Source organism: Capricornis sumatraensis, chromosome 14 (genome assembly GCF_032405125.1).
Source record: "Capricornis sumatraensis isolate serow.1 chromosome 14, serow.2, whole genome shotgun sequence".
Classification (NCBI taxonomy): Eukaryota; Metazoa; Chordata; class Mammalia; order Artiodactyla; family Bovidae; genus Capricornis; species Capricornis sumatraensis.
Genome location: NC_091082.1, coordinates 31662762 through 31675838, shown reverse-complemented (window position 1 = coordinate 31675838; position 13077 = coordinate 31662762). Strand labels below are relative to the sequence as shown.

Sequence of the window (13077 nt, the reverse complement as noted above, 5' to 3'; positions counted from 1 at the left end):
ACTATTCAATAAGAATTCATAACTATAGCAAAAATCCTCTCTCATGAAACATCATCAAAATGCTTTTAGCTCAGTTTTAGGTTAAACTGCTACAGATTAAAGGAGCTGCAGATTAAGATTTAGTAAAGGGAAAAGAGTAAAACAGAAGTCAATTCCCGACAACCTCTCTAGCCTAAAGGCTCTTATGTCTGAGGAAGATTCCTTTACCTTTGTATGCCTCATAGTAACATTTACTTTAAGTGCCTATTAACTGAGAGGAAACAAGTTTAAGAATGGTCTGTCAAGTCTACTAAAATGACTAGGGATGGAACTAAACAGAATTTATTACAATAAACTCCGTCATTTTGTGATCTACTGATGAGTAGTAGTCCTTGCAACTCACAATGAAAAGAAGTCAAATTTTTTAAATAATAAAACATGATTTATCATTATTTGAAATAAAACACTCTGAGAACAGTGTGGTCTCAACGATCAGTTGAGATGGCCACATTTCTTTAGCGGAAGGAAAACACAGTCTTCTGTATTTGTATATAATGGTGATTAGACAGGGTGGGTGGGAAGGGAGGAGGTAAGGAGGAAGCAGCAGAGGTATAACAGAATAAGATTCAGGACTTCCCTGGTGATCCAGTGGCTAAGATTCCAAGCTCCCAATGCTGGGATCTCAGGTTCGATCCTTGGTCAGGGAACTAAGATCCTATATGCCACAACTAGGACCCGGTATAGTCAAATACTTAAATAAAAATAAATACTTTAAAAAAAAGAACAAGATTCAAATAATGAAGATAAGATTAGGACACTGTGATAGGTTTTGCTATAGGGAATTATTTACTATCAGATTTTATTTAGAAAATCGTAGATTAAGAGATTTAACTCTTATTTTCCCTAAATATTCTTCCATTGCTCCATTCTGCTACACATGAGGAGGTGCCTTAGGAAGCACAGCTGGTTGCCATCTAACTAGCAATTCTGTTTCCTTTCCTCTTCACCTGTTCAGCTATAGGAGTTGTACCAAGAGCACTACTAACGCAGAGCAATGACAACGGCAGTCCTACCTGCATGGTGACAGTTACCTGCTGTCTTTTCCGTTCTGCAACGCTGTGTATCGATCTGTGGTTCTTTCGCAGACATACGTATTCCTTCTTGCCATGCTACCTCCAGGATACACATTGTTCTTTAAGGAGGGGAAAAAAAATGACACACATTAAAAAATTCTAGCTGTAGTTGTGGAAAGTCGAAGAAATGAATTCAAACGGCAAGTAACTCTGGAAAAATCCATGGTGGAATTTTAACTTATCAGAATCTTATATTAATAAGCTCTATCTCCCACCTCTCTCTTGAAGGAGTAAAAGGCAGAGCATAGCAAGTGCCTCACCATTTTTTAGCTGACTGTCCTGCAGCAGCAGTTGTTTGGAAGCAACAAAAAATCTGGGCTTTATTCATGCCTCTGTTTGCTGGTGACGGGAGCGGTACACAGGTAGCTTGAGGGGACCATGCACCAGAGACAGCCCCACACTAAGTATCACTTAGCTCCACACTAAGTTATCATCACAAACAGGAACCCTGGGGCCCTGACAGTGGAAGGCCACTTGGAAGCCTGTGGGTGTCCATTCTGCACCTGCTTGGGAAACCCTCATAGCCACTGGCCATGTGAAGAGACCAAAACGTGTGCTGTGCCACCCAGGGGAATATTTCCTTTTTCCAACTACATAGATACACAGTGTTTTCTTTTAATTAATAAATCTCTAATTTTTGAACATGTAATTATTCCTTACTTTGCTTTTACAGACTACTCAGGAGGTCTAACTGAAGATTAAAATTTAAGAGGAAATTAACTGAAAATTAAAAATTTAAAAGAAAAACCCTGGAAATAAATAATAGAAAGGAGGGAAAAAATCCTGGAAAACTATAAAACTACAAAGAGATTACTACAAGCCTGTAAAATTATCCCATGGGAACCAAATGTAGCAACTTAAGAATCCATCTTTGATCATTTCACTGTCTTGGCTGAATTGTCACACGAGTAACCTAATTTTAAACAAAAATTTTATTTTGAATAAACTCATTGTCGGACATGCTATCATACCTCCCCTTTAGAGATCTCTTAAACGTTTCTGGCTGTTTTCAGTTAACACCACTTTCCTTCTCAAAGTGTGACGGGTGAAGTGCTTCTTCAAAACTCGGCCTTCTGAATCTGTGCTGCCACAGGCTGCCTCCCTGGCCTTGTCCCTTTCATGCCATTGACGCTAATACTAAGTGGCCAAGAGAAAAATTTCACAACCAGCATCTTTTGGCTAATGTTAAAAAAAAATAAGTGTGGCATAGTAAATCTGAATTTAAGGCAATGCCTTCTTTAAATGAAAAAAAAATGTGCTTTGGATACCCACTACGCATGTGACCACTAGTGATTCTAAGGAAGCAAGTGTGCTGCTATATACCAGCACATAGAGAGAGAGGTGGGAGATAGTTATATGCAAGGCAGCATATAACTAAGAGCTACATAATGTGGTCTGGTGATCAGAAAGGCTGATAAGGTAATTTTAGAGTATTCAGTTACAGGAGGCTCCAGGCGGAAGGCAGGACTTGAAATGATCTACAGAGAAGGGATTTTCATAATGTGAGGGGGAACCTTAAGCAAGAGCACCACATAGAGACGGGTGGAAACCGCTGAGTATGTTTATGGGAAAATAAGACCAAGCTGAGTTGAAATGACAGGTACACAGCAGAATGCCATGCAATAAAAGGCGAAATTATTTCTTTCTGTTATATGAGGTGATGACACTCTGGCAACCGTCCTCTAGTTGATATGTAAGTAAGAGGAAGTGATTTGTCTAAAAAACTGCTTATAAAAATATATTAAACCCTATTGTAGTTACATCATTTCCAAATAGATCAGCTGGAATGTAAGTGGCTATATCCATTAATTCTTAAAGTGGTTATATACAGCTATTTCATAGACCAAAGGTAACGATCACATCACATATTTTTAAAACATATGGTTTCCATTACGTGTATAAAACAATAGGTACTGGGGAGTTTAACCCATTTACAATTACAATTATGTTAGGCTTTCTGGTACCTTATTTCATGCTTCTATTTAAACTGCTTTTTCTTTTTTCTCTCCTTCCCTACTTTCCATAAGCTAAATCACTTTTTTTTTCTTCTACTGGCTTAAAAGTTATACATTTTATTTTTGTTCTTATATTTTTTGTCCTTAAGTTTCTGAACTCATTTTTGCTTACTGCTACAGGTGTCCCTTGTTATTCGATGGGGATTAGCTCCAGGACCCTTGCAGATTCCATGATCTGTGCAGGCTCAAGTCTTTCATATAAAATGACTGAGTATAGTCAGCCCTCCGTGTATCCACAGGTTCCCTGTCCACAGATTCAACCAGTCACAGATGGAAATCAAGGGCTGACTATACTGATTTCCTAAATCTCCCTCTCATCTTCCCTTTTAAGGCATATGCTTTCTCCTTTAATTTCTATCCCTATCTTCGCTTCCTGGATATTGTCCAAAATTTTTGTTCTGAATTTTCATTATTGTTTTTTTCTTTTTTGTGTATGTTATCACCATACATACTGTAATAAGTTAGCTGATTGCTTTCAACTTCCATATATTTTACAGAGTATTGTAGATACCTTTCTCTTCCTATTAGAATATTTCCTCAGACAGCAGTGTTTTCAAGTAGGTCATTGTATCACAAGAGTTGATATACTTTAGACTTTACATATGGGGTTGCAAAGAGTCAGACATGACTGAGCAACTGAACTGAAATGACTGACGTTTATATGACAGTTTCGTTGGGTATAAAATTCTGGGTTCAATGTGCTTTTGATATTTTTTTAAAAAATATTTTTTATCCATTTATCTTCTGCACCCATGTTGAGAAATCTGATGTCAGTGTGCGTCTTATTCCTTTCTAGGTCACCTCCTGTCTCATTCTGAAACCTTTAAATTTTTCCTCTTTGTTTTTGGTATCCACATATCCCACTTTAATGAGCCCAGGAATAAGTTCTCCTTCTGTCTTCTGTATGCTTTTTGAGTCCTTTTAATGTTAAGTTTTCCATCATTTTTTTGTTATTATTCCTTCAAATATTTCTTTCCCTTCATTTTGCCCCTTTTCCTTTCTAAACTCACACTTCCTAAATGATACTAATTCTACTTCTATCCTTTGTACATCTTGGCTTTCCTTTATATTTTCTCTTCATTCTTTGCTGCTGCCTTAAGGTAGATGTCTCAATCTATCTTCCAGCTCTCATTATCTAATTTCTATAGTTTTCTGTTTTAAGTAGATAATGTGAGTTAACTCTGTAAATTAACTATTGCTGTAGTCTGCCTGCACTGAACAGCTTATTTGTAAACTTAAAATTAAATGTGCCAATGAAATATACTATCAAGTAAATATTACAAACAGGAAAACTGAGGCAGGAAAGTTTAATGTACTTTCCTTGTGATAAGGTAAATGTTATTTACAGAAATCATATTTTTTTGTTCTTAAACTACATTTATTAGGAACTTGGCCCCCTTTGCATATTCTTTACATGTATGATTCACTTTAAATTTTGAAACTTGAAAAAAAATTTTTAACCTTTAAATTAAAAAATTTCAACAACAAATAACTACAGCATATTGCAATATGTCAGAATAATTACTCACACTTGGAATAGTTGAAGACTTTTTTCTTTCTGGCCCTACAAGAGGACTTGCAGTCATTTCACTTTTTGATCCAACTGTTGTGCTGCCAAGTTTACGAGCCACATCTTTGTCCCACTCCTCTTTCTGTTCACTTTCCACACTGTTAGCCTGAGGCCTTTTGGTGTATGATACAGCAGGAGGAATGGATGGACCAGCTGTAATTTTTAAAAAAGCATAATCAACTGAAAAGCAACTGACATATTTTCTTCTCACAAACAGAAACTTTTGTATTAAAAATAATCTTTGTTTGCATACTTTACACTTTGAGCTGAGATTAAACTGTTTGATTACAAAAATTAGGTCAGCCCCTGAAAACAGGATTATATTAATCATTCAGTAATATAAATCTGTGGTAACTAGGGATGACACAAAGACATAAACATGTGAACTGTATAATGCTTAACAAAAAATGCAAGTTTGGGCAGACTTGGTTTGTCTTTGCACTTATTTGACTCTCCCCCACCATGATCACTAAAGCGTCGTTGCTTCTGGTTTGCTGAGATGCTCCGCTGGACCTTCAGGTGAGCAGGGGACTGCAGGGTGCTGTTGTTTAAGTCACTGCTGGGCCGAGACCTCTGACACAAGTTTCCACTGGATAATGATTCACCCCCTTCAAACTATAAGAAGAAGAAAGACGGCCAGCATTTTAAAACAAAACAAGTTCATAGAAACAAAATACACTCTTGATTTTTCAATTTATTCCAAGTCATACAAGGAGCAGTCAGAAATAAGAAAATAATGTTTGGATACAGAACTGAAACCTGGCAAACAAGAAGGGAGAGGACCAGCTAGAACATCTTTCCACAAGAACATGTCATCTTCTGTTATCTTGATCAAATGGCTTTGGGTCCTTCTGGGTCCAAATAACAGCTACCAATTCTTGAATGGTTATTATATACTAGCTGCCATGCTGGAGGACTTCCCTGGTGGCTCAGATGGTAAAGGGTCTGCCTACAATACGGGAGACTGGGCTTGATCCCTGGGTCGGGAAGATCCTCTGGAGGAGGAAATGGCAACCCACTCCAGTACTCTTGCCTGGAAAATCCCATGGACTGAGGAGCCTGGTAGGCTACAGTCCATGTGGTCACAAAGAGTCGGACACGACTGAGTGACTTCACTCAGCTGCCATGCTAAAGTTGCTATATGTGTTACTTTCTTTAATCATTACTGCAAACCTATGATCTATTAACCTGCACTTTTTAGATGTAAAAATTGACGTTAAGAGATTCAAGTTCGAATTCTTTGGGATTCGAACTCAGATGTAGTTGGGATTCAAACTTAGGATGAAACCTAAAATTTTTACTTCATACACACATTTTTGTTTTGTTGGCTTTCTCCACCACATTCACAGAACAAAAAATGTGGTTTATTGGCTGTGACTCAGAAATTTCTTAGAACTAAGCATGGTAAACTGGGGATTGATACACTATCCTTCTCACTAGAACACAAAAGTATTTTGTTGCCAGTAACTTCTGACTGAATCACTGACTTTCCAATGGGAAATCTAATATGCAAAGGTGCTAATGATAAAGAGCAGAGTAATACTGATAATGAAAATTTTAAAAAACAACAGCTAACACAAAGGACATAGTAATGTGCCAGAAAGTGTTCTGAGGACTTGAGAAGTATTAATTCATTTAAACTCTTTCAGTCATGCTAAGAGGTAGGTACCATTCAGCTCAGTAGCTCAGTCGTGTCTGACTCTGCAACCCCATGAACTGCAGCACGCCAGGCCTCCCTGTCCATCACTAACTCCTGGAGTCCACCCAAACCCATGTCCTTTGAAACGGTGATGCCATCCAACCATCTGATCCTCTGTCGTCCCCTCCTCCTCCTGCCTTCAATCTTTCCCAGCATCAGGGTCTTTTCAAATGAGTCAGCTCTTCACATCAGGTGGCCAAAGTATTGGAGTTTCAGCTTCAGCATCAGTCCTACCAATGAACACCCAGGACTGATCTTTAGGATGCCATTACATAGACCAGGAAACTGAAGCACAGAGAAATTAAGTAAATTGCCTAAGTCACACAGCTTGATAGTGGCTATGCTAGGGTAGGGGATGGGTGGGAGTTCAAACCCAATGACCCTGGCTCCAAAGCTCAGGCTCTTACTACTACTTACAGCAGTTTTACTAATTTATATCAATGCAATTCAAATGTCATTTTAATTCACACATGGGCTAGGCTGTATGCTTATAAAACTTAAATTAATAGGAAAATTAAAGATCTCAGGAGTAAAATCCAAAATCCAAGTAAAAACAGGTCAAAGTCTTTAGAAATAATCATTTATACTATTTCCCACTTCTTAAAATTCTCTTGGCTTGGCTTCTCTGACACCACTGCCCCAGCTCTTAGCATTTCTACTGAAGGTCCCTTTCCTCTGCTGTAACAGTACCTACCTGAGAGGATTAGATGAATTTAAAAAGTAAAGTCCTTAAAACAGCTCCTGGCACATTACTGGGTGGTCCTCTGATGACAACTCACAAATCTATTAATGCTATTCAACTCATTCCCTTCAGATCAAGATCTTTATATCCAAATGACTACTGAACAGCTCCAACCAACAGGAAGTTCAAATTCAACCACCCCGAACTGAACAAGCCTCCCATCTTCCCCCCGAGATTCACTCTTTTCCTATCTTGACAGATACATCTTACAAAACCAGTCGCCTACGCTACAAGTCTGAGGGTCCCTTCTCACTCATTTCCAACAGGTTATCAAACACTGTTAATTCTACCTCTTACACGCCTTGGCTTGTTGTGGGTGTCTGTCCTCTTACATCCCAGTTTCCTGTGCACCTTCTCCTCAGAGCGTATCCCACACCGTACCACACTACGGACTGATTCCCTCCCCTCCACCCTGAGAGCACTAATAGTTACTATCTACTTATAAATAATTTAATCCTGGTCTACAAAATGCCTTCCACCAACTGTCAAAGCTCTGGGCTATTCCTGACTCTCAATTTATACCTTTGTATTTGCTGGCCCAAAGGATCATTTGCTTTTATGGTTCAATAACCACTGGCATAGTGACCTCTTTACTCTCTCTCTCCCTACGATAGATCTCGACTGGACTTGAGAATTCCTGATTGATGTATAAAAACACTTGACCCCTACAAGGCAAAACATATCACAAGATGACCTTTTCCTGGGTTCCCACCTATATTTTGTTTTAAATGGTGTTATGTCCCTTTGTTTCAGTTACTGTGTATTCTGTGCACCTGAAATAACCATGTTGCCTTTGGAAGGGCTCTTGCATTTGGGGGATGCTGTTCTCAAGGACCTGACTGAAACAGGGCCTCTCAGAGCTAAGCAAGATACTACACCTACTCCTTCAAAACAATCTCTTCGTGTTTAGAAATAAGATTAGTTCATAACTTAGCATTGTGAATTTTGAATTCTAATAAATAAGATTGTTAGTGTTTTTCTATTTTTTATACCACCTAGAATATTTTTGCTAATATTATATCTATACTGAAGCTGTAACTTAGCTTCAAAAATAATTCACATTAATGTGAAAAGGTGAAAAACTTACTTCAGGTGCTTTTCTACCTAGAAGAATATAAGTAGCCATGACTTCATCATATTTCTGATTTATTAAGGCATCATTTATCTCATCTCGTATAAAACCCATGGTGATCATGATATCTAGAAATAAAAAACAAAATGTGAAATTTCTAAAAATAAGTTTATTTTAGTAAACAAACCAACAAAAATGGGCAAGTCTGTCCACATTAGATATGAAAACTAAGTTCTAACATTTTAAAGTGTAACTTTAATATAAAAACTTCTGGACTACTAATATACAGATTCTGTGTAGTTAGATACTGTACACCCTCAATTTTTCAGGCAGAAACACTCTCATGAGTCAACATACTCCCGAGCCTACTCCATTTCTCTCTGCCTAGCATATTATTGAGCTGAGTTCCTTTGTCCAAATAGACACAGTATTTGTCTGTGACATACACAGAATACCTTCTCTCTCTTGCAACACATACTCAGCCACTCATGGAGCAGTTAGTTTCTCTCATCGCTTGACAAATTTGGTTTCTGAACTGTAGGCAGGTTGATTCTTTGGAAGGCTTGAATTCCACAGTTCTGATCAGATTTCTAACTCCCTCAAATGCTCCTCCTTTGCCGTTCTGCCCTCAAGCAAGACAGGAGCATAGCTGAGGTGACTCAGTTATGAGTTTCTGATGGCTTTGACAAGGAAGAGGGAGGAGGTTCGAAGCAGACACTGACCGGGTGTGGAGGATGTACCCTGCTGAGTTAGTGGGAAACCAAGAGGGGACCAAAGGGCTCCTCGTGCTAACTCAGTGCCTCTGTATTTTTGGTTAAAATATGTGCTATATTTTGCTGATATTTATCAGTCTGAACAGTGCTGATTCTTAAATCAGTCATTCCTCTTGTTAGGAACTGTTGAAAGAAAAGAATGAGGCTTATTTACATTGTTTCCATTTATATATCACTGTTGCCAACAAATGTTTTAGATTATAACATATGAGAACAAAATAAGGAACTTGAATTTTGCAATGTTTAGTGTATATCTGCAGAAAGAAAAGATGATAATGCAACATTCTTCAAATAAAAACTCCTTCCCATTTACATTTTAAACACAATTTTGGTAGACTAAAGGACTCCTGACTTTTAGCCTAGGGAGGAGAGCACCTTTCACAATACTTAAATGCTTACCTATTCTTTTTGTGTCATTGAAATCGGGTTCAGGCTCAGCATATGGCTTTAGTTCTTCTTCTTCATGACCAACATTCATCCACCGATCTTTCATTATTTGCTAGGAAATAAACTCTACATTATGTTTGGTCAATCAGGACATTCAACCACTTATATTAGCTCTTGTTAAGTAAATGTGAAATTTGCTAATCAACAAGAATCATGTGACATTTTCAAACTGAAGTTACTGTTTCTAGTTTAATTAGCAGGCCAACAGAAGGTATAGGCCTGAGACATACTTGTATTAATATATCTTATGACAACTATACCCATCACCCTGCACACTCACCAAATGAACTGACTCAAAATACACTGCCTGCTGCCTATGTTCCTCTAAAAGGAGTATTTTCACATTTAAAAAATTTAACATAAAAACCTACTGATTTTAACTTCTGCTTCATATTTTTATAGTTAAGAATAATGAAGAGATTTTTCTCCTGGTCCTCTACCAAATATCTACTGTGCTGATTTTAAAATCATCTGCTATATTTTAAAATCCTCACTAAAACATTAGGAAAGAAGAGATCATTGGAGATGGAAATCAGGGTTAGTCAATGATGATAGCTTAGAGAATATGGGAAGAGAGGACAGTTAAGATTTAAGTCTAGAATTAGGAATTATTAAGAATCAGTGTGAAAACAGGCACTGGTGTGCATTACCAGAGTCAAATTTAAGCCGACACTCATGCAAAAGTCAACCCTGGGCTGTTAAAAGGCAACCTGGGAGATGCAGTCTATGGAACGAGGAAACTATTGGCAAACCATATATCACATAACATAAGGGGTTAATATTCAGAATATATAAACAACTTCTACAACTCAATAACAACAAAAAATTGTGCAAAATAAAAAATGGGCAAAGGACCTGTATAGGTATATCTCCAAAGAATATATACAAGTAGCCAACAAGCATATGATAAGAGGCTCAACATTACTGATCATCAGGGAAATCAAAATCGCAGTGAGATATCACCTCATATATGTTAGGATGACAACTGTCAAAAAAAAAAAAAAAGAAAATAACAAGTGTTGGTGAGAATATGAAGAAACTGAAACCCCTGTGCACTGTTGGTGTGACTGTAAAATGGTATTGTTACTATGGTAAACAGTATGGAGGCTCCTTAATATACTAAAAACAGAACAACTATCCGATCCAGCAATCCCACTTCTAGGTATATATCCAAAGTAACTGAAAACAGGATCTTGAAGAGCTATTTCATACCCATGTTCACTACAACATTATTCACAATAGCCAAGATGTAGAAAGAATCTAAATGTCTGATGGATGGATAAAGAAAATGCGATATGCACATACCGTGAAGTGTTAGCCTTAGAAAAGAAGGGAATTCTGCCATATGCTATAGTGTGGATGAACTCTGAGGACACTGTTAAGAGAAATTAGCCGATCACAGGAAAACAAACACTGCATGAATCTACTCATATAAAGGATCTACTTATAACATCCTTTAAATAAAGGATCTACTTATATAAAGGATGGTTTTAAATGAAACTCAGAAATAGGAAGTAGAACGTTGTTTGCCTGCGTTAGGAAGAAGGAGCAATCGGAAGCTACTGTTCAATGGCCAATACGCTGCACTAGACCAGGTGAACAAACTAATCCATTTCGGATTTCATTTGAGATACCTCAACACAAGAAACAAGAGGACAAGCAAGACTCCAAAACTGAAGAAAGTTTACTTTAGCCATCACTGCCAGTGAATGGAGATGACTACTTGCTGAGAAACTCTAGCAAAATAATGGACACAGATGAATTATGAAGAATTAAACAAATTAACAGTAGGAAAAAAAAACCCTACACATAGGTCCACACATTAAAAGACTATGGACTTTAGATTGGCCACATGAAAATAATTTTTCTTATCGTTTTAGCCTTTGTAAAGTATACCCCATATACATCTGAATTTGTACTCAGAAATTTTCACTTCAAAAATGGTTATTATTATTGTTTTTTGCTTTACTACCACTTGTACTAGGCAGACAAAAGCAAGATTTTTAAAATTATCTTAGCTGAAAAAAATTGTTAAAAGTAGAAAAATACTTCTTGAGGACTAAAAATGACAAAAAGCAGTAAGGAAGGGCTTTGCTTTAAGCTCAAACTCTTATTATTTTAAACATTTTGGTTAAGGACTGGAAAAATTAAAGAAAATATACAAAGATGAGACAGCAGAAGAGTTTTTCGGCTTCTTTCTAAAAAAAAAATTCAGACATACATATTCTAATAAATAGGGAAAAAAAAAAACCAGTGCACAGCATGAAACACAAATCCTTTTAAAATCATGTGTGATCCTGTCTCTCCCATTATGATCCCAGTTAGGAAGAGCTGAAAGCATTCATATACACAGCCTAAGAAAGCTATATAACTATTTAGATCTAGAAACAACCAAAGGTCAAGCAAGGATAATATAAAATCAATTTCATTAATTCTGTTCTCATGGAGGATTAAGGCACATAACTTATAAGGCCCTAAGAAATACAGTCATATCTAAGAAGCAACAGGAAGGTATGTAAGTTAAATAAGAAGTTAATAAGACAATAAGCAGATTATTTGAATCAAGATTCTTTAAATCAAATTTTAATATTAGCAAATTATATAGTCAGGAAAGACTAAAGTTTACTCAGTGATTCATGACACTCAAATAACACTGAAAAAAACCCCATCAAATTTCATTTATAAAAAATGGGAATTGGGAAATATTTAATATCAAAATGTACAAAGTTGATATAAGTCTGTAAAGCTGATTAACCAGACTCCTTCAGTCAAGCAGTTAAAGGGACACAGAGAGCTTAGACATGAAGCAGCACCCTTAACCTATTCATTAAAAACACTGAGCATTATCTCTAATGAAAGAAACACAAATTAAGGCGATTATGACTGTATTACTATAATAAAGACACCAATTACTAGAAATTATTCTATCCAATATAGAAACAAGCTGTGGAGAAGAAACCCTCAAGTGCTTTAGGTCACATACAATCTTTTGGCAATGCTACACAGGACCTAGCAGACTGCTTATACCTTCTGACTTAGAAACTATGGGCTTGGAGTATTTATCTAAGCATATATCCCAAAGGAAAAAAGTTTATCACATTAATTTTAGCAAAAATAATGAAAACAGTTCAAATATGCAACAAGCAAGAAAACAGTTAAACTTTGGTACATAAAGGGAAGGAGGTCATTCTTATGATAAAGCAAAGAGTACAAACTATAAACGTTTAAGTTAAAAAAAAAAAAGAATGCAATATGACATGAAAACATTACTGTATAAAAATCTGTTTACATATTGCAGACTGGTGTTTTGAAAATGGCTGTTTTTAAAAGTTCATAGATTTATTTTAATTGCAAAGTTGACAATAAAGTTCATATGAAAATAAAAGTGAAGACTAATACGATTTTTAACATTGTTATTTCTAAGGGAGTTTATTAAGATTTGATAAAAGAAATCTTTTATGTAAATTGGTATCAGGTTTCTCTGGAAAGTCAGTTCTGGGAATTGTGAAGCAGAACAGCCTTTGTATAGTGATATCTGCAATATTATGGTAGCATTTCCAATGTAGACTCACGGTTCCATAGCTGGAAAACACAGTTTTGATAAGCTGAAACAGGAGGTTCCAGACTGTACTCAAATACATCAAGTT

At 36.6% G+C, this 13077-nt stretch overlaps 1 protein-coding gene across 1 annotated transcript in view; it reads right to left on the bottom strand.

Moving 5' to 3' along the window:
• Positions 1-13077, bottom strand: part of MARK1 (microtubule affinity regulating kinase 1) — a 62192-nt gene that overhangs the window by 14210 nt on the left and 34905 nt on the right. Inside the window, exons 10-14 of the mRNA XM_068986431.1 lie at positions 9383-9482; positions 8226-8338; positions 5159-5312; positions 4657-4850; positions 1071-1171 (exon numbers count right to left, since the gene is read on the bottom strand). Coding sequence (XP_068842532.1) covers positions 1071-1171; positions 4657-4850; positions 5159-5312; positions 8226-8338; positions 9383-9482 — 662 coding nt within the window. The remainder of the gene's footprint in view (positions 1-1070; positions 1172-4656; positions 4851-5158; positions 5313-8225; positions 8339-9382; positions 9483-13077) is intronic.